The sequence below is a fragment of the Salmo salar genome, chromosome ssa11 (genome assembly GCF_905237065.1).
Source record: "Salmo salar chromosome ssa11, Ssal_v3.1, whole genome shotgun sequence".
Lineage (NCBI taxonomy): Eukaryota > Metazoa > Chordata > Actinopteri > Salmoniformes > Salmonidae > Salmo > Salmo salar.
In genome coordinates, this window is record NC_059452.1 from 65,406,568 (window position 1) to 65,429,149 (window position 22,582).

Genomic DNA, 22,582 nt, shown 5'->3' on the forward strand with positions numbered 1-22,582 from the left:
AACCACATACAACAAATACCCTCTGCCACGTCCTGACCAAACTACAATAACCATTAACCCTTATACTGGCCAGGACGTGACATTACCAAGATAATCCATCCACCTTACAGGTCAAGAAGCTGATTGAACAGTGTGATCATTACACAGGTGCACCTTGTGCTGGTTTTAATTATTATGTTTTGAGGGAGCATGGAAATGGCATGCTGACTGCAGGAATATCTACCATAGCTGTTGACAGAGAATTTAATGTTAATTTCTCTACAATAAACTGTCTCCAATGTTGTTTTAGAGAATTTGGCAGTACGACCAACTGGCCTTACAACCACAGACCATGTTTAACCACGCCAGCCCAGGACCTTATTCTCCTGTGGGATAATCTGAGACCAGCCACCCGGACAGCTGATGAAACTGAGGAGTATTTCTGTCTGTAATTTAAAAAAAATTGTGAAAAATGTATTCTGATTGGCTGGGCCTTGCTCCAGCGTTGGGTGGACCTTGCTCCCAAGTGGGTGGGCCTATGCCCTAACCTGATTCAGTTTATCAACCAGCAAATGTTTTGAATCAGGTGCGCTAAATTAGGGTTGGAGCAAAAACGTACAGGACGGTAGCTCTCCAGGAAATGGTTTGCTGCGCCCTTACCCAGTTATGTGAAATTCATAGATTAGGGCCAAATTAATTTATTTCAATTGACTGATTTTCTTATGAACTGTAACTCAGTAAAATCATTGAAGTTGTTGCATGTTGTGTATATATTTTTGTTCAGTATATATAAATTAAATAATTAAAAAGGCAGCATAGCCTACAGAACTAAAACAATCCATATGTTCAAATCAAAAGGCCTGATTAACATGGCATCAATAACCAGCCACATCCCGACTCCCAGGTGCCGACACATTCAGAAATCAAAAGATGGTTTAGTATTTAGTTTAAAAGCTCTGACAACGGCCAAGAGAACAACAAACCCTTTCTCTGAGAAAACAGAAATCCACATCCAGAAATGTTTTCAAAGATGTAGCCTACAATGCAATACTTGTGTCAATTTTACGGAGAACAAAAACCACTGCAGAAGCTTTGTGAATCGTAATCATCCCAATTAAAGTAGTAAGTAGCATAAAAGTAACCACATGTAACACATGGATTTGCATTAGTATACACATCAATAGTCCCAATGCAAAGTTAAACCTCATGTTTCTATTTTTTGAGTTGTTACATAAAACCGATCAGAATTCCGAAGAATGCCGTAGTCATGTTGATAAATGTTTTTCCAGGAAGTGATGTAATATGGAGGACCCAGCAAGCCAGTCTATTACCTATAACTACAACAGAAATAACTTAAAATTAATCCAAATCTTTTGCACTGACTATTGTTTACAATTACATTTTCAACCAACTTGCAAGCAAATACTTTGTGAATGTATTGTTACAAATCAACTTGCAAGGTTGCAAGCCAACTAGGCTGCTAGAACTAGCCCTACCACTCGTGCATGAGTCAGCCAGTTGCTATCAACACCTAGCTTACAGCTAGCTACATTAATGTAAACCAAAGTGTTGGAAATACATAATGCCATTTAACCAATTATTAACAAATGTTTGCAGTTTGCTATGTGCAGTTATCTTATTTATTTATTTTATTTTTATTTTTTATTTCACCTTTTATTTAACAAGGTAGGCCAGTTGAGAACAAGTTCTCATTTACAACTGCAACCTGGCCAAGATAAAGCAAAGCAGTGCGACAAAAACAACAGAGTTACACAGAGTTATCTTAGCCAATAAGCTAGCCAGCCAGCTAACGTTAGCTATTTAGGCAACTAGCTATTAGCCTAGCCGGCCTAGCTAACCACCAGGGTTATGGTCTGCAAGCAAGAGCCCAACTACTGGAGACCAGATAAATGCAGATTAAAAGCAAAGAAAGAGCAGACTTACAGATTGATGGCTGGGGCCCATCTAATGGTAAAACTTTTAAAAGTGTGCAGGCTGAGTTAGCTACCAAAGTGTGGGGAAGGCAGGCGCTTCGCCGGGCCGAGGGAGAGTCAAAGAAATCCAAAATAGATCGATTCCAGCGCGCTAGCACTAAGCCAAGGTGGAAAAAGCCTACTTCACAGAGAAAATGCCGAAAAGTTGACAAAACAAAAAGGAGAACAGATGAGATACTACACATATTAGAGAAAGTAGGTATGATTTTCTCTTTAGTTTTTAGCCCACGGCACAAATGCACCAGAGCCTCCCGTGCTAATGGGTTTCCTCTAGATAATACAGCCACAAAGGCTGTGAAGAGCATGGTGCATAACAGCACGTGCCCAATCTGCTCCGTGTTTACATCACACTTCCTCTGTATTGGTGGATTGTAACTCATACAGTTGAAGTCGGAAGTTGACATACACTTAGGTTGGAGACATTAAACCTCGTTTTTCAACCAGTCCACACATTTCTTGTTAACAAACTATAGTTTTAGCAAGTCGATTAGGACATCTACTTTGTGCATGACACAATACATTTTTCCAACAATTGTTTACAGACAGATTATTTCACTTATAATTCACTGTATCACAATTCCAATGGGTCAGAAGTTTACATACACTAAGTTGACTGTGCTTTTAAAGAACTTGGAAAATTCCAGAAAATTATGTCATGGCTTTAGAAGCTTCTGATAGGCTAATTGACATTATTTGAGTCAATTGGAGGTGTACCTGTGGATGTATTTCAAGGCCTACCTTCAAACTCAGTGCCTCTTTGCTTGACATCATGGGAAAATCAGAAGAAATCAGCCAAGACCTCAGAAAACAATTGTAGACCTCCAGAAGTCTGGTTTGTCCTTGGGATCAATTTCCAAATGCCTGAAGTTACCACGTTCATCTGTACAAACAATAGTACGCAAGTATAAACACCATGGGACCACGCAGCCGTCATACTGCTCAGGAAGGAGACGCGTTCTGTCTCCTAGAGATGAACGTACTTTGGTGCGAAAAGTACAAATCAATCCCAGAACAACAGCAAAGGACCTTGTGAAGATGCTGGAGGAAACAGGTACAAAAGTATCTATATCCACAGTAAAACGAGTCCTATATCGACATAACATGAACGGCTGCTCAGCAAAGAAGAAGCCACTGCTCCAAAACCGGCATAAAAAAAAACAGACTACGGTTTACAACTGCACATGGGGACAAAGGTCGTTGTATTTGGAGAAATGTCCTCTGGTCTGATGAAACAAAAATAGAACTGTTTGGCCATAATGACCATCGTTATGTTTGGAGGAAAAAGAGGGATGTTTGCAAGCCGATGAACACCATCCCAACCGTGAAGCACGGGGGTGGCAGTATCATGTTGTGGGGTGCTTTGCTGCAGGAGGGACTTGTGCACTTCACAAAATAGATGGCATTATGAGGTAGGAAAATTATGTGGATATATTAAAACAACATCTCAAGACATCAGTCACGAAGTTAAAGCTTGGTTGCAAATGGGTCTTCCAAATGGACAATGACCCCAAGCATACTTCCAAAGTTGTGGCAAAATGGCTTAAGGAAAACAAAGTCAAGGTTTTGGAGTGGCCATCACAAAGCTCTGACCTCAATCCTATAGAACATTTGTGGGCAGAATTGAAAAAGCGTGTGTGAGCAAAGAGGCCTACAAACCTGACTCAGTTACACCAGCTCTGTCAGGAGGAATGGGACAAAACTCCCCCAACTTTTTGTGGGTAAGCTTGTGGAAGGCTATCTGAAAAGTTTGACCCAAGTTTAACAATTTAAAGGCAATGCTACCAAATACTAATTGAGTGTATGTGAATTTCTAACAAACTGGGAATGTGATGAAAGAAATAAAAGCTGAAATAAATCATTCTCTCTACTATTATTCTGACATTTCACATTCTTAAAATAAAGTGGTGATGCTAACTGACCTAAGACAGGGATTTTTTTTTAGAATTAAATGTCAGGAATTGTGAAAAAATGAGTTTAAATGTATTTGGCTAAGGTATATGTAAACTTCCGACTTCAACTGTACTATAAAACATATATTTGCATACTGAGATTGCGTTGTTTCCCGCTATTCGTTGATTTCGGTAGCGCATCCCCATATCTAATTGAGCAGCTGTTGTCAAAGCCAAAATGAGCATGACATGCAGGCATTTAAGGTATACTACATTTTCTAAATGTCACTTAAATGTCACTATTAAACTTGATTTTTATGCATACTCAAAGGTCTACTATTTAAGACTGAAGTATGAGTATTTAGACACGGCCAGTGTGTCAGCTGTCATAACTGTGATTTTCTGCTACTCTGTTATCAGACTGCTAAACAGCCATCACTAACATTGAGTGGCTGCTGCCAACATACTGACTCAACTCCACCCACTTTAATAATGGGAAAATTGATGTAATCAATTTATCACTAGCCACTTTATATTATATAATGTTTACATAACCTACATTACTCATCTCATATGTATATACTGTACGCTATACCATCTACTGCATCTTGCCATCTGATGTAATTAAATGTATCACTAGCCACTTTAAACAATGCCACTTTATATACTGTTCTCATACCCTACATTGCTCATCTCATATGTATATACTGTACGCTATACCATCTACTGCATCTTGCCATCTTGATGTAATGTATCACTAGCCACATTTAGCAATGCCACTTTATATAATGTTCTCATACCCTGCATTACTCATCTCATATGTATATACTGTACTCTATACCATCTACTGCATCTTGCCTATGCCGTTCGGCCATCACTCATTTATATATTTTTATGTACATATTCGTATTCATTCCTTTACACTTGTGTAGTTGTTAAGGTAGTTGTTGTGAAATTGTTAGGTTATATTACTTGTTAGATATTACTGCATGGTCGGAACTAGAAGCACAAGCATTTCGCTACACTTGCATTAACACCTGCTAACCATGTGAATGTGACAAATACATTTGATTTGATTTGATTTGTTAAGCCATAGTGTTTTGTGGGAACTGGAAACCATGACAGGCGCCTGGAAGTGAAATATTAGACTACCACTTATTTTCCAACAGGATAAAGATTTTCAAAGAGAGTAAAACATGCATGAATACAGTTACAACATTCAACCACCACTGTATTGATGTGACAGATTCATTACCCTCCAAATTAAATAGGATGTCACTCATGAAGTAACATTGTCTTTGTAAACAAGAATAAATTAGAGTCAGAGGACCAATTATTCCTGTTTTGCAGAAGAGCACACAATATTTTGGCACAGAAAAAGCGCCATAAAATGCAGGCAAAAGACACACGTTGAAAATAATATTCACAATATCTTTTAAAATACAACAAAAACAAAAGACAACAGAAAATAAGATCCTTCACTGTATCCAATAAGGGTTGGTTGCCGGTTGGTTGGTTATGTTCCCTTTACACCCAGTCATCCTGTCTGTTTAAAGGTTCCAGTGCAGACAAAAACAGGATTTTTCTGATTTGTATATATATTTCCACACTATGTGGTTGGAATAATACTATGAAGTTGTGAAAATAATGATAATGCCCTTTTAGTTTATGAGCTGATTGAAAAGGCCATTTGAAATTTCACCCTGTTTTGATGAGATGGAGCTGTGGCCTGCCTGGTGACTTCACCAGGTTTTCAGTTTTCTCCTCCCCACTCAGACCATTCCTAGCAAAATTCTTGCTTGAGAAATTGCGCTTTGTAAGAAGGTATTTTTGTTTGAAAACAATCACAGTAAGATTCCTTCAGAAAGTATTCATACCCATTGATTTTGTTGTGTTACAACCTGAATCAAAACTGATTACATGTATTTTTTCTCTCCCATCTACACACAATACCCAATACAAAGTGAAAACACGTTTTTAGAAATGTGTGCAAATGTACTGAAAATGAAATACAAAAATATCTAATTTACATAAGTATTCACACCACTGAGTCAATACATGTTAAAATTAACTTTGGCATCGATTACAGCTGTAAGTCTATCTGGGTAAGTCTATAAGACAGGGATAGACAACCATGGTCCTGGAGTGCCGTGGGTACTGTTCTTAATGTTTTTGATTTACCCGACCTAGAAGACCAGGTGTTTTGAATTTAGGCAATCACCAAAATGATCAATTAATTCAGTTTCTCAGTGTGCTGCCGAGTTGGGACACCCCTGCTCTAATAGCTTTGCACACCTGGATTATACAAAATGTGCACATAATTTTTTTTTAAATCTTCAAGCTCTTTCATGTTGGTTGTTGATCATTGCTAGGCAGCCATTTTCAAGATTGCCATAGACTGTAACTAGACCAATCAGGAACATTCAACTCCAGTGTATATTTGGCTTTGTGTTTTAGGTTATTGTCCTGCTGAAAGGTGTATTTGTCGCCCAGTGTCTGTTGGAAAGCAGAATGAACCAAGTTTTCCTCTAGGATTTTGCCTGTGCTTAGCTCTATTCCATTTATTTTTATCCCCCCCAAAAACTCCCTAGTCCTTGCCGATGACAAGCATACCCATAACATGATGCAGCCACCACCATGCTTGAAAATATGAAGAGTGGTACTCAGTGATGTGTTGTGTTGTATTTGCCCCCAACATAATGCCTTGTATTCAGGACAAAAAGTGAATTTCTTTGCAAACTTTTTTGCAGTTTAACTTTATTAAGAACCTCATTGCAAAAAGGATGCATGTTTTGGAAAATGTTTATTCTGTACAGGCTTCCTTCTTTTCACTCTGTCATTTAGGTTAGCATTATAGAGTAACTACAATGTTGTTGATTCATACTCAGTTTTCTCCTATCACAGCCATTAAACTCTGTAACTGTTTAAAAGTCACAATTGGCCTCATGGTTAAATCCCTGAGCAGAAACTGGTTAGGGAGGATGCCTGTATCTTTGTAGTGACTGGGTGTATTGACACACCATCCAAAGTGTAATTAATACATTGGGGGGAAAAAGTATTTGATCCCCTACTGATTTTGTACGTTTGTCCACTTACAAAGAAATGATCAGTCTATAATTTTAATGGTAGGTTTATTTGAACAGTGAGAGACAGAATAACGCATGTCAAAAATGTTATAAAATGATTTGCATTTTAATGAGGGAAATAAGTATTTGACCCCTCTGCAAAACATGACTTAGTACTTGGTGGCAAAATCCTTGTTGGCAATCACAGAGGTCAGACGTTTCTTGTAGTTGGCCACCAGGTTTGCACACATCTCAGGAGGGATTTTGTCCTACTCCTCTTTGCAGATCTTCTAAGTCATTAAGGTTTTGAGGCTGACGTTTGGCAACTCGAACCTTGAGCTCCCTCCACAGATTTTCTATGGGATTAAGGTCTGGAGACTGGCTAGGCCACTCCAGGACCTTAATGTGCTTCTTCTTGAGCCACTCCTTTGTTGCCTTGGCCGTGTGTTTTGGGTCATTGTCATGCTGGAATACCCATCCACGACCCATTTTCAATACCCTGGCTGAGGGAAGGAGGTTCTCACCCAAGATTTGATGGTACATGGCCCCGTCCATCGTCCCTTTGATGCGGTGAAGTTGTCCTGTCCACTTAGCAGAAAAACACCCCCAAAGCATAATGTTTCCACCTTCATGTTTGACAGTGGGGATGGTGTTCTTGGGGTCATAGGCAGCATTCCTCCTCCTCCAAACACGGTGAGTTCAGTTGATGCCAAAGATGTCCATTTTGGTCTCATCTTACCACAACACTTTTACCGAGTTGTCCTCTGAATTATTCAGATGTTCATTGGCAAACTTCAGGTGGGCATGTATATGTGCTTTCTTGAGCAGGGGGACCTTGCTGCAGGATTTCAGTCCTTCACGGCGTAGTGTGTTACCAATTGTTTTGTTGGTGACTATGGTCCCAGCTGCCTTGAGATCATTGACAAGATCCTCCCGTGTAGTTCTGGGCTGATTCCTCACCGTTCTCATGATCACTGCAACTCCATGAGGTGAGATATTGCATGGAGCCCCAGGCCAAGGGAGATTGACAGTTATTTTGTGTTTCTTCCATTTGCGAATAATCACACTGCTTGGCGATGGTCTTGTAGCCCATTCCAGCCTTGTGTAGGTCTACAATCTTGTCCCTGACATCCTTGGAGAGCTCTTTGGTCTTGGCCATGGTGGAGAGTTTGGAATCTGATTGATTGCTTCTGTGGACAGGTGTCTTTTTTACAGGTAACAAGCTGCGGTTAGGAGCACTCCCTTTAAGAGTGTGCTCCTAATCTCAGCTCGTTACCTGTATAAAAGACACCTGGAAGCCAGAAATCTTTCTGATTGAGAGGGGGTCAAATACTTATTTCTCTCATTAAAATGCAAATCAATTTATAACATTTCTGACATGCGTTTTTCTGGATATTTTTGTTGTTATTCTGTCTCTCACTGTTCAAATAAACCTACCATTAAAATTATAGACTGATCCTTTCTTTGTCAGTGGGCAAACGTACAAAATCAGCAGGGGATCAAATACTTTTCCCCCCCACTGTAACCTCACCATGCTCAAAGGGAGATCCAATGTCTGCTTTTTTATTTTTACCCATCTACCAATAGGTGCCCTTCTTTGCGAGGCATTGGAAAACCTCCCTGGTCTTTGTGGTTGAATCTGTGTTTGAAATTTACTGCTCAATTGAGGGACCTTACAGATAATTGTATGAGTGGGGTACAGAGCTGAGGTAGTCATTAAAAAAATCATGTTAACCATTGTTATTGCAACTTATCCATGCAACTTAATATGTGACTTGTTAAAGCACATTTTACTTGCCATAACAAAGGGGTTGACTACTTATTTACTCAAGACATATCAGCTTTTAATTTTTTATTAATTTGCAAACATTTCTAAAAACATAATTCCACTTTGACATTATGGGGTATTGTGTATAAGCAACTGACACAAAATCAGAATTTAATCCATTTGAATTCAGGCTGTAACACAACAAAATGTGGAAAAAGTCAAGGGGTGTGAATACTTTCTGCAGGCACTGTAATTGTTACCTGGACATGATTTTGATATTGAGATAGAAGTGGCTGCATTGGACCTTTAAGTGTGCAGTAGCAGGAGGCATCACCCAGCCCCGCGTGGTCTCTTGCCATGTTCTGATCTAGTGTCAGTCCCAAGGCAATTGAATAGACTCAGCCTCAGCTCTGAGTGACATCCCATTTGACTGGAAGAAAGACTGTCATATTGTAATTACACCCCCGGCCAGTATTAAGAAGCCTCCAGCATCCTCTCACTCCCATTTTTGGCTTAGTACTCTATTGTCCATCTGTAAGGCTGAACCCACGCATATCTGTGACATTCAATACTCCTTTAGTGTGAGATGTCCTCCTTAAATGTTACCCGTCAGTAGGGTTGCAAAGCTACCAGTAATTTACTAAAGTTACTGGAATCTTCTGTAATTTTGGTAATTAACAGGTAATCTATGGCAATCTATGGTAACTTTGATAATTTATACTTGAATAACTTCATATTATTAATTTCCTATATCTGTGTCCATAGTGTACATTCATTTCTAGTGGATAGACCATATAGTTCAAGAGAAAATAACCTAATTAATGAAAAAGGCATCTAATCAACAATTACATTTTTCTATTAGCAAAACATTTACAGCAAAGGCATAGACATAGTAAAAAAAGATAAAGGATATTTAATGCTGAAACCCTCATATTAAACACCAATATTGTTCACTAAGTTGATGGTTTATACAGATTTGTCATTTGATTAAAATTAAAATAAAATGTCATGTATTTTATGTGATAAGGCCACACAGAGGGACAGAGATAATTACAGATCCCTGTGATAATCTGAAATATCCAAAAAGGCCACTAGATGTCACCTGATAAAATTACAAATAAACCTTTAAGTTACCAAAATTCGGATAATTTACGGCTAAACCTTGAATGTTTCAAGTAATATACCCTCACTTTGCAACCCTACCTGTAAGTCATGACCCTAAATAGCCATGTGGAAATGGATGTCTACGTGCACGGCTAAATGAAGAACGAGTGCACCTTCCTTTGTGACACTAAGTGTCTCATAGGTCATATATAATCTGCGGAAGGAAGAGAAAGTTGAAGAACAAGATGTTCTAGACATGGTTTTCAATACAGAACAGGTACGGAATTGAAAGATTATATCTTTGGTCTTTGTGCCCCGAATCAAGTAAATAATTGTAAAATTATCACCACCAACATACCATCAACTTAAACGTGCTCAAGGATACTTGACATAGACTATACATGAATGCTTTGGGGATTTGAACTTGCAACCTCTTGGTTGGTTGCATTAATGTTTCTGCAGTGCCACCAGGTTCATACTTATTGCTTGCCTTGGAACATGCATTAACACCCCAAAAATAGGGTACAGGGTTGTTCCCCGGGGTATACATATGAACAATTCGGTACCTTGTAGTCATAATGGGACAGTTTGAGACCCAATATTTTTTAATAAAGGTACAATCATCACTTAGCTTTGATAGGTGGGGGAAAATGTACTGGTGGGGCTCATTAGCATATTTGGGGGTGCAGTCACATATAAGTGTATTTTTGCCAACCATCAGTGGAAGTGTTGTATCAGTGTTTGATGGTCATGCCAATGCAAGGTGATTACCACCTTTGCCATTGTCTGTTCTGTAAATGTTTTAAGAGCATATTATCTGTGGGGTTTTTTCACATGTGAAATCATATGTTTTTGGAACTCTTCACATTTGCCGTTTTACATGTGAAAACATGTTTTTGGAAAAATTCACGTGACATTTCACATGTGAAATCATGTGCAAGTGAAATTTCACATATGAAATCATTTGCAAAATTGTTTTTGGAACACTTCACATGAGATCACGTTTCCAGATGTGCTTACATGTTGTCACATTCTCACATCTTGTCACGTGTAGTTTCATGTTATCACTATGCTTTACATGTCACATTGGTTGCATTCCCTTGCTCAGACGTTGCATGCATCAACCAATGGTTTCATGCCACGTCATCGACTGTGCCACTGGGTACCACATAGCATATGATGTGGTTAGCTGATAAAATACCTATCCAGGCATTGTAAGATCTGGCATGCATCAGACATGCCTGGGCAGAGGAACGCGCCCATTAACTTCACATAAGATTACATGAAACACGTGATTACGTGAAATTCATGTGGTTTTTCCGGAAGGTTGAGGACCCCGTTGGGATGTTTGTAAGATGTTCTCATGATGTTTGTGTTATCAGTCGCCAGGAATTCACATGATGGCCCCAGATGGTCTCAAATCATCCTAAACCATTATAAGTAAAGTACTGAAATCTATGGTGGTATGGTGGTTTTAAAGTAAGTTGTATGCAGTTCAGCTAAAATATCACCCCACCTGGGATTTGATCTCACATCCGCTGGATTTGAGGTATTCTGATCTTTCTGCTGCGCCACAAAGTCTGTTTCAGTATGTTACACCTTAACTACCTATACATCTCTGCACTCAGCAAAATAGTGACTTCTGCACTCCTATTTTAGTTAATTAATATGACTATTCTCTTATCACTGATTTAATTTACTTATTTTTGCAATTTCAGGGTTTTCTGTATAGTTGTCTAATGTTGATGGGTGTCACGATCGTCTAAAGGAGTAGACCAAGGCGCAGCGTACTTAGAGTTCCAAATGTTTAATAAATATGAAACTCAGCAAAACAATACAGCCGAAAACGAAGCGTGACGTTCTGTGCTGCTCACAGGCAGCTACACAAACACAAGCTCCCACAAAGCACAGGTGTGAAAAGGCTGCCTAAGTATGATTCCTAATCAGAGACAACGATAGACAGCTGCCTCTGATTAGGAACCATACTCGGCCCAAAACAAAGAAATACAAAAACATAGAAAAAGGAACATAGAACACCCACCCTAGTCACACCCTGGCCTAACCAAAATAGAGAACAAAACCCTCTCTATGGCCAGGGCATGACAATGGGGCATATTATTCAGTTTCAATGTTATTCCTGAATTACTATGATAAATATAATAGTTTTTTTTTGTGTATTTTTAACAAAACTGAGATTTACTTTGAAGGCTAAAGTGTGTGAATACAGGAGAAACCAGTTATTGACAAAGATGTGGTGGCGTAGCAGAAAGATTGGAGTAGAGATAAGAAAATATTGACTAAATACACTAAAGTAAAAGAATGTAATAAAATCAAAAAGTAACACAAGAAAATTACATAACAATAACGAGGCTATATACAGGGGGTACAGGTACCGAGTCAATGTGTGTGGGTACAGGTTGGTCAAGGTAATTTGTAAAGTAAATATGCATTGATAATAAACAGCGAGTAGCAGTGTAAAAACACTTGGGGGGGGGGTCAATGTATATAGTCCGGGTGGCCATTTTATGAATTGTTCAGCAGTCTTATGGCTTGGGGGTAGAAGCTGTTAAGGAGCCTTTTGGTCCTAGACTTGGCATTCCGGTACCACTTGCCATGCGGTAGCAGAGAGAACAGTCTATGACTTGGGTGACTGGAGTCTTTGACAATTTTTTGGGCCTTCCTCTGACACCGCTTAGTATATAGGTCCTGGATGTCAGGAAGCTTGGCCCCAATGATGTACTGGGTCGAACACACTACCCTCTGTAGGGCCTTATGGTCAGATACAGAGCAGTTGCCATACCAGGCGGTGATGCAACCGGTCAGGATGCTCTCGATGGTGCAGCTGTATGACTTTTTAAGGATCTGGGGACCCATGCCAAATCTTTCAGTCTCCTGAGGGGGAAAAGGTCTCTTCACAACTGTCTTGGTGTGATTGGACCATGACAGTTCCTTGGTGATGAGGACACCAAGGAACTTGAAACTCTCAACCCACTCCACTTCAGCCCCGTTGATGTTAATGGGGGTCTGTTCGGCCCACCTTTTCCTATTGTCCACGATTATCTCCTTAAACTTGCTCACATTGAGGGAGAGGTCGTTGTCCTGGCAGTGTCTCTGGCCTCCTCCCTATAGGCTGTCTCATCGTTGTTGGTGATCAGGCCTACCACTGTTGTGTCGTCAGCAAACTTAATGATGGTGCTTGGCCACGCAGTCAGGGAGGACAGCAGGAGGGGACTAAGCACGGGCCCTTGAGGGGCCCCAGTGTCGAGGATCAGCGTGGCAGATGTGTTCAAATCTCAGGTGAGGACATGTTGAATAATAATTACTGTATAAATAAATATCATGTGATTTTCCACACATTAAATCATGTCTTTTTTTCTGTAAGATAAGACTATCAAAGTGCAGTATAATACAAGATGATGCTGAAATCAGAATTGATTCTATAGTTAATGTTGTAGTTTCCAATCAGACTTCTCCCCACATACAGATTGGCATATAATATAACATAATAAAGAATTGTGTATCTATCAGGGGTTGGAACCTAAGTTATTTTCCAATCGTTTCGTTCTGAACAGAACCAAACATTTTTTTCTACCTTTCCACTGTCCCGACCAGCATAATAAAGTTCTGAACCGGTTTGAACCAGAATAAAGTACCGGTTTATATCGCCCCTTTATGTTCCTTTTTTAACTTGTGACATTTAACCCCCACCCCCCACCTCATCTCACACCTCGAGGGCCCCCATCTTGACAGTGGAGAGTATATATTTTGTGGAGTTAATATCCTGCAATTCTACACATTTTTCCATTGGGTGTAGAGAAAATGTTTCCGTTTTAAAGCAAGCTTGCCGCAATTCTACAAATTTTGCCATGGGGTGGAGAGAAGATTTAGAAATGTTATAACTAATATACTGCAATTCTACTCATTTTGCAATCGGGTGGTGATACATTTTTGCAATTTTAAAGCACATTTTCTGACATTCTACACATTTTGCCATGACTTATGTCATGTTAAAGTAATTGTCCAGTGAAAATCTCACTTTTATAAGTTCATATTCTGTTAACTCATACCCAGGAAATGTTGATGACTTGTCCTATATTTGTGGCCAAAGCATAAATTGGAGAAAAACACTTCAAAAACCCCACCTCAAAACTTTTTAAAATGCTTGCTATATGATGTCATACTCCTGATTAGGATGAGCTGGCCAATCAGTGGTCTACTCGCATGAATATTATTAATGACCTGTATACATCCACTCCATACTGATGTTGATGTATGCTCACACCATTCCAACACAGAAAAGCTGCTTTTTAACATACTTCTTTAAAATGTTTTGGGAAGTAAAACTATTTCACTCATATTGTAAGTAATTATAGGTCATATTCACTGAAATATGATATCTGAGTGACTAATAAAATCAATGGGGCCCCCTGGAGGTCAGAGCCCCTGGGCACATGTCCTCCGTGACCGGTCGGTAATTTGACTACAAGTTTCGAAAGCTGGTTAGACAAACTTACCAAGTTCACGGGACCCTAAGTGTTCGCTTATGTGGCTTATGCCTAAGGCTGGCCCGGTTTAATGGACAGACAAGTGTAGGGCGCAAGATGCGACTCAAATTTTTGCAGGGTGTGGAGAGAGAGAGGTTGACATGGAGGTTTTAAGAGTTAATATAGAGGAACTGTGAACATCCGAGACTTGGCTCAACAGCAAGGCTAGCTCAACGCCCTGGACCAGAGCTAGCTAACAAGTATGTGTGTGCAGCAACACCAGAATTCAAAACACGTCTAAACTTTTTGTTGATAATAAATCCAATGTGAAACGTGATAACTAGAGTATCATTAACTACCCTAGAAAACTAGCTGGCAGGCAGACAGACACTGTAAGGAGAAGTTTCTGAGTGACAGAGTGAGTGCTTTGCATAGGTGCTTTGATGTCATTTTTTGTGGGACTGAAGAAAAAATGCTCGGAATGTAAAATAACGTTAATAACCAGTTCCCAGTGATTTTAAATAATGGTCATGTTCCAGAACACTATAGATCACTTTCGTAACTGGTTCCGTTTCTGTTCTTCGAAAATGACGTTATTTTTCAGTTTTCTTCTCTGTTCCCTGAACCGATTCCAACCCCTGATAACTATGCATTAGTCATTTATTTTGCAGAAGGCAAATTAATTCTTGTAAATGTAAAAATCAGGAAAGCAAGAAAATAATTCCCTAGTAATCATCTTCCCTGTACTCCACAATCAGTGTCTCTCAATGGCCAAAAAATATGTACTTTCAACGTCCATAATTTAAGTATTTTCAACTTTCATTCAGAACCAAAAATGTACCTGATTTCAACGTCTGGAAAATACGTCTTTTCTGCTTTCCTTCATAATAGAAAATTAGAATGATTTCAAAGTCCAGAAAATACATGTTTTCAATGTCCAAAAAATACGTATTTTCAATGCTTGAAACATACGTATTTTTAACACACAGAAAATACGTATTTTCATCTTTCATTCAGAACCTAAAATTAACGTAACTTCAACGTCTGGAAAAAAACGTATTTTCGATGTGTTTTCGATGTAATTTTGTTACTGGGATTGTACATGCTTATGCTATACCAAGATGTGAATGGGCAACTAATCACATAATAAACCAACACATCATGATATTGTGCTGTGGGGAAAGAATCATATTTCAGTTTTATCCTAGAGAGTCAAGTTTACCCTCAAGGGCCTCTCTCTATGTGGTTGGTTTAACTCTCTGATAGAATACCTTCACAGCGTCTGCATCCCAAATGGGCCCTGGTAAAAAGAAGTGCAGTATAGGGAACATGGTGCCATTTGGAACACCCACCGCCTGTGTCGTGAATGTCTATTGCACAATATAGGTATATTACAGGTATGTGTATTACAGTTCATGCAACAGTACAAATGTTTAACTGTCATTTTTAAATATGGGATACAATCAGGTTATCTGAATGTATCTCCATGGCATGTACAATACAGTATGTGTGTTACAGTACACATGGTTTAAATGTCATGTCCCAATGGCACATACAGTATGTATGACATGTTTAAATCTGGGATACCTTCTCCAGATCCTCCATGATCAGATCATGCTCCCTCACGTTGCTCCCCGACGACCTCTCACCTGACGTCCGCCCTACAACTTCCTCCCGGCCCAGCCCCTTCCCGTTCACCAAAGCCAATCCTGACCCCGAGCCGGGCCTGGTGGGCAGATGCAGGTTCTCAGGTAACACTGCGTTGCCTTGGATACGACGCGAGTAGATCATCTGGCGCTCCATGTAGGCGACGCACAGCTGGAACTTAAACGCGGCCTCGAACCCCCGGCGGAAGTTCTCGTTGAAGAAGCCATAGATGATGGGGTTGACGGAGGAGTTGAAGAAGGCCAGCCAGTGGGCCAGCGGGTACACGTAGATGTTGATGACACGGTGCTGGCTCGCTGTCAGGCTGGCGTAGTCACTCAGCATCATCAACGTCCAGAGCGGCAGCCACGACAGGATGAAAAGCAACGCCACCATCAGCAGCATCTTGATCACTCTCTTCTTCTTCTTCGACACTGTCTGACGGTGGTTGTCCAGGCCGGGCTTCGTCCCACCGCTGCTGCCACTACTGATTCCCCGGCCTGAGGCGGGTACAGCCATCTTGAAGAGGGTTAATCCAATGCGGACGTACATGATGACGATGAGTGAAAGTGGGGCTAGGTAGATGTTAGCAAATAGGACGGTGGTGTAGATCTTCCTCATTTCCTGATTGGGCCAGTTCTCACGGCACCAGTAGATTGGGCGTGTGTTGTTGTAGCCGTCCCCCAGTAGGATCAGGACACGCTGCTCTTTGGTCACCTTGGATAAGATTAGATTAAAAAAAAAAAAAAAATTGATTCATTAAATTGTTATTTAAATTGACTTTAATGTCCTCAATAAGGCAATTTGGCCAGTAATTTTGCAGCATACAAAACACTATAATACATACAAAGTGACAGACAGTCACACAAAAAATAAATGGCTCTAATGTCTACTCAAGCACCTTAAAGACCATGTTGCAAGTTTAAATTTGCCAATAATTGGTTTAAATTTGCCAATAAAATATAATAGATGGCAATACTTCCAAAAAAGGTAAAACAATTCCCCCCGGGCTGCTAGAGAAACAAATGTGAGCTAGTAAGCAACGCCCCTCCTCAAGTGCATGATAGAGCCTGTCATTTTGCCTGGGACGTTACACCAGGTGAAGGCTCTGGAGCTGACTGGGGCAACTTAATTGGGAAACATTTCTGTAGAGGAAAGCCAGTTTTAGGGGGGGGGGACTTTAAGCAATTTTAGAATAAGGCTGTAATGTAACACAATGTGGAAAAAGTCAAAGGCTCAGAATACTTTCCGAATGCAGTGGATTGAAGTGGATTTGAAGTGGATTGAAGTGGACTGATTGAAGTGGATTTAACAAGTGACATCAATAAGGGATCATAGCTTTCACCTGGATTCACCTGGTCAGTCTGTCATGGAAAGAGCAGGTATTTTTTATGTTTTGTATATTCAGTGTATATATTGGGATGCAAACGCTATATCTGACATGGTACAGGTGTCTTCTTTTTTTAAGCCCATAGCCATGTGTGTGAGGTGTGTACTTTTGTTTCAAAGTAGATTTGTTTAAGACAACCAATAAACACCCTGTGTGACCCTGTGTCACGCTCTGACCTAGGAGAGCTGTGTTTTCTCTGTTTAGCTAGGCCAGGGTGTGATAGAATGCCCACCCACCTATGTTTTTGTATTCTATGTTTTTGTATTTCTTTGTGTTGGGCCGAGTATGGTTCCTAACCAGAGGCAGCTGTCTATCGTTGTCTCTGATTAGGAACCATACTTAGGCAGCCTGTTTTTCCTTTGGGTTTTCTGGGTAGTTGTTTTCCGTTTAGTTGTTCATGTACCTGACGGAACTGTTGGCTGTCGTTTTGTTATTTTTGTTGAAGTGTCGTCATTAAAAGAAATATGAGCACTTTACACGCTGCGCCGTGGTCTACTCATTTCGACGCATGTGACACCCTGATTTAGCCCACTGCAGTAAAAGGTTAATTGCACCCCGGATAGCACGGACCTAGAATTCAGTGGGTCAAACGAACAACTAAAATGAACGAGTCACTCAGAAAAACGAATCATGACTCTCAAGTCAGTAAAAAGAGTTGTTAAAAAAAAAACGAACTGCACATCACAACTTCAGTGGTACCGGAAGCAAGGGCTTTACCTAGGAGTACAACAACAGTTTCTCTGTCACAGCCATTCTGTCAACATGTATTGTATGTAACCACTCAAATTCATACGAACTGATACGGACGCAAGCACTGACATATTTTCACAGTCCGGACCAACCAAATTGGGTCTTGTTTGGGGTCAGAGCTCATTAGAATAATAGCCAGTGTGTAGAATAATACCAATATATGCAATGGATAATATTGCATATTTCTACCTTTGTGTACCTATTTAGGATACATAACCATGAAGAGAATGACATTAATATCCATAATTATGCATTTCTGTGTAGTACAGATCAGAGACCCATGATGTAATTCCGTTAACGTAATTCTGATACCGGGTGTAAATCCACTTCACTTACTGTAATTCAATAACAAAAAAATGTTTTTGTCTAACTCAAGGTGTCATGTCATAGCTGACACCCCATTCTTCCTGCCGACATCTTTGAATTTTAATTCAGAGCAGATATTCATCAGAATTTTGGAAAAAGTGGACACATAAAAAACAGAGGGACATTTAAGAGATTTTAATACTGTTACCAAACTTTGCATCTGCACAGTTCTTCCAGTAAATGTGTTTTTGTGAAATCTTCCATGAACATTTTTCAAAGTAGTCCTTGTGCAAAGAGTTGTGCAGTTTGTTCAGCTTTGAAATGCATGGTTTTTGTTTGGCATACATTTTAAGTCTCAACGTAATTCCGTTATCGTGGAATTGCCCTGTTGTGATCTTATGATGGACTTGATCATAACAGCCTGATTGAATCATGCCTTGTTGTTTGATGAATGAAGGACTGTGGTAGGCAAAAATATGTAAACATACAGTGAGGGAAAAAAGTATTTGATCCCCTGCTGATTTTGTACGTTTGTCCACTGACAAAGAAATGATCAGTCTATAATTGTAATGGTAGGTTTATTTGAACAGTGAGAGACAGAATAACAACAACAAAAATCCATAAAAACGCATGTCAAAAATGTTATAAATTGATTTGCATTTTAATAATGGAAATAAGTATTTGACCCCCTCTCAATCAGAAAGATTTCTGGCTCCCAGGTATCTTTTATACAGGTAACGAGCTGAGATTAGGAGCACACTCTTAAAGGGAGTGCTCCTAATCTCAGCTTGTTACCTGTATAAAAGACACCTATCCACAGAAGCAATCAATCAATCAGATTCCAAATCCTCCACCATGGCCAAGACCAAAGAGCTCTCCAAGGATGTCAGGGACAAGATTGTAGACCTACACAAGGCTGGAATGGGCTACAAGACCATCGCCAAGCAGCTTGGTGAGAAGGTGACAACAGTTGGTGCGATTATTCGCAAATGGAAGAAACACAAAAGAACTGTCAATCTCCCTCGGCCTGGGGCTCCATGCAAGATCTCACCTCGTGGAGTTGCAATGATCATGAGAACGGTGAGGAATCAGCCCAGAACTACACGGGATGATCTTGTCAATGATCTCAGGGCAGCTGGGACCATAGTCACCAAGAAAACAATTGGTAACACACTACGCCGTGAAGGACTGAAATCCTGCAACGCCCGCAAGGTCCCCCTGCTCAAGAACGCACATATACATGCCCGTCTGAAGTTTGCCAATGAACATCTGAATGATTCAGAGGACAACTGGGTTAAAGTGTTGTGGTCAGATGAGACCAAAATGGAGTTCTTTGGCATCAACTCAACTCGCCGTGTTTGGAGGAGGAGGAATGCTGCCTATGACCCCAAGACACCATCCCCACCGTCAAACGTGGAGGTGGAAACATTATGCTTTGGGGGTGTTTTTCTGCTAAGGGGACAGGACAACTTCACCGCATCAAAGGGACGATGGATGGGGCCACGTACCGTAAAATCTTGGGTGAGAACCTCCTTCCCTCAGCCAGGGCATTGAAAATGGGTCGTGGATGGGTATTCCAGCATGACAATGACCCAAAACACACGGCCAAGGCAACAAAGGAGTGGCTCAAGAAGAAGCACATTAAGGTCCTGGAGTGGCCTAGCCAGTCTCCAGACCTTAATCCCATAGAAAATCTGTGGAGGGAGCTGAAGGTTCGAGTTGCCAAACATCAGCCTCAAAACCTTAATGACTTGGAGAAGATCTTTAAAGTGGAGTGGGACAAAATCCCCCCTGAGATGTGTGCAAACCTGGTGGCCAACTACAAGAAACGTCTGACCTCTGTGATTGCCAACAAGGGTTTTAACACCAAGTACTAAGTCATGTTTTGCAGAGGGTTCAAATGCTTATTTCCCTCATTAAAATGCAAATCATTTTATACCATTTTTGACATGCGTTTTTCTGGATTTTTTTGTTGTTATTCTGTCTCTCACTGTTCAAATAAACCTACCATTAAAATTATAGACTGATAATTTCTTTGTCAGTGGGCAAACGTACAAAATCAGCAGGGGATCAAATCCTTTTTTCCATCACTGTAGGTATGTTAGTAATGTCAGTGGTGATCGTTGTGTTCACGTTCTTCATGTGTGAACATGTCTGTTCTTAGCTGTCCCCCATCCTCCTATCCTTACCATCGTACCTGCTCTACTAGAGAGGCCAAAACTGTCTATGCCATGGCATGCGCCCTACACAATCAGAGGTAAGAAAGAACCCTCTTTACCCATTGACACTGGGAGTTTGCAAACTCAAACAAAGTTACATTTAACACACTGATACCATCTCCTGTATCAGGAGCAGCTTTTTGAGGTCACTTTGGCTTCGGTTCGGCTAGCCCTTTACACTGTATCCATATAAAGGTTAAAAATGGCAGATTTGGGCACTAATAAGTGCCTAAATTTGGTTGTACAGTAACATGCTATATACATGATGTCCAAGCTCTGGCTCTGCGCTTCACATTGCTGTATGGGTGCGCGACAAGATTTGGCACCCATCACTCCCGGCAATTGAGCAAATTTTGCAAATGATTTGTTGTCCGAGTGCAGGAAATGCTGTAAATAAAGATGACTCTGTGTGTTTTTAAAGATCAGACATTGAGGATTATAACAAATACCACTTTGAAGTCGTAAAAGCAAGCCAAACACCCTGGAGTCCAAATGTGCAGTTCACATTTCCAAATCATAAAACTCATGTCATATACAGTGTCAACATTATGATTACTATGTTTGATGTACAGTTACAAAATGACATGGTGTCATACCCTGGGTTGTTCTGAACAGCATGAGCCTATGTCTGTTTATTGTGAAGAAAATTTGCCAGGGCACAAGCACTTGAATGCACTCAAGACTCCTTTCTATGCGCACCAAAATAACAATCTAAATTGTCCTGTGGAAGCCTAACACAGCAAGATCGTATTTTATAACTTAGCTAGTCATGTTGGAAATTGAACAAGCATTCAAATCATGCCCACCTTACCCAGATTGCGATTTATAATATGTGATGGCGGGGATGCAGGCTTGTGTTCCAAATGAAACAACTACAGGTGTACTTGCTCTTGTTTCTCAAGGGCACCGCTAGAAGAGCTAAAAAAAATGACCTTATAGTTGAAGACTCTTCTTTGAGTCATAAAAGTGCATTGAAATTGCTTAGGAGCTGTGCACATTTTGGAGAGATGTGTGGCCCCTTGGAGACACCAGTTAGTCCAGCGTTTCCCAAACTCGTTTTTTTTTGCCCTAGCACTACACAGCTGACTCAAATAAACTAATCGTCAAGCTTTTATTATTAGAATCAGCTGTGTAGTACTAGGGCAAAATACAAGTTTGGGAAATGCTGGACTAACTGGTGTCTCCAAGTGGCCAGACATCTCTCCAAAATGTGCACAGCTCCATCCTGTCAAATGCCAGTTTCTAGTGAAGCCAGCAGGACAGGGGTCTTTGGTGCGTTTACTTGATCTATAATATCAAAAAGACAGTGAATGTTATCAGAAGAGTACCTGTCTCTAATAAATCCAGTTTGGTCCACTTATTATTTTGTGAAGTTTAGTCTTTTGGCGAGCAATTTGGTAATTATTTTGTAGTCGAAATCCAACAAGCTTATGGGCCGGAAGGACGAGCTGGATAGAGGGTCCTTGTCTTTTTTGAGCACATAGAGTCTGGGAGAGCTCCGCTTTTGCAAAAAATCATCCAGCATTGGCATGAAAATAGGGCTAAGCTGGGGCAAAAAAGCTTTGTAGAACTCTGGGAAATAATTGCCTCTAGGACCTCCTCAGGAGGGAAGGGGGATTTGAGATCATAGTTTTGGTAGCAAGATAGTTTTGGTAGCGAGATTCCCTCTAAGAAGGAATGGAGTTCTGCATACGTATGTTTTCTCTCAGAAGTATATAATTTGCAGTAAACATCATGAAAAGATTAATGAATCTTATTTGGATCATGTGTGACCTCATCATCTGCTGTTCGGATGGCCATGACTGATCTTTTTTTAATTGGTATGCATGCAATCTGCTAGGCCTATTGTTATACTCATGGTATTTCTGTTAAGTAAAGAAAACTTTTTTTTATCTCCCAAGTAGTATTGCTTTTTTAAGCTGACTCCGGGAGGTGCTGTCTGGGGATTGTTTATGTACTTTTTCACAGCATTCCAGCTCCCTCTCAAGAT

General features: G+C 40.2%; 1 protein-coding gene across 1 annotated transcript in view; it reads right to left on the reverse strand.

The window, feature by feature from the left end:
• Positions 1 to 13,076: 13,076 nt before the first annotated feature.
• The window catches only part of LOC106563009 (neuropeptide FF receptor 2), a 29,663-nt gene continuing 20,157 nt past the window's right edge, over positions 13,077 to 22,582 (reverse strand). Inside the window, exon 4 of the mRNA XM_014128182.2 lies at positions 13,077 to 16,644. Coding sequence (XP_013983657.2) covers positions 15,856 to 16,644 — 789 coding nt within the window. The 3' untranslated portion in view covers positions 13,077 to 15,855. The remainder of the gene's footprint in view (positions 16,645 to 22,582) is intronic.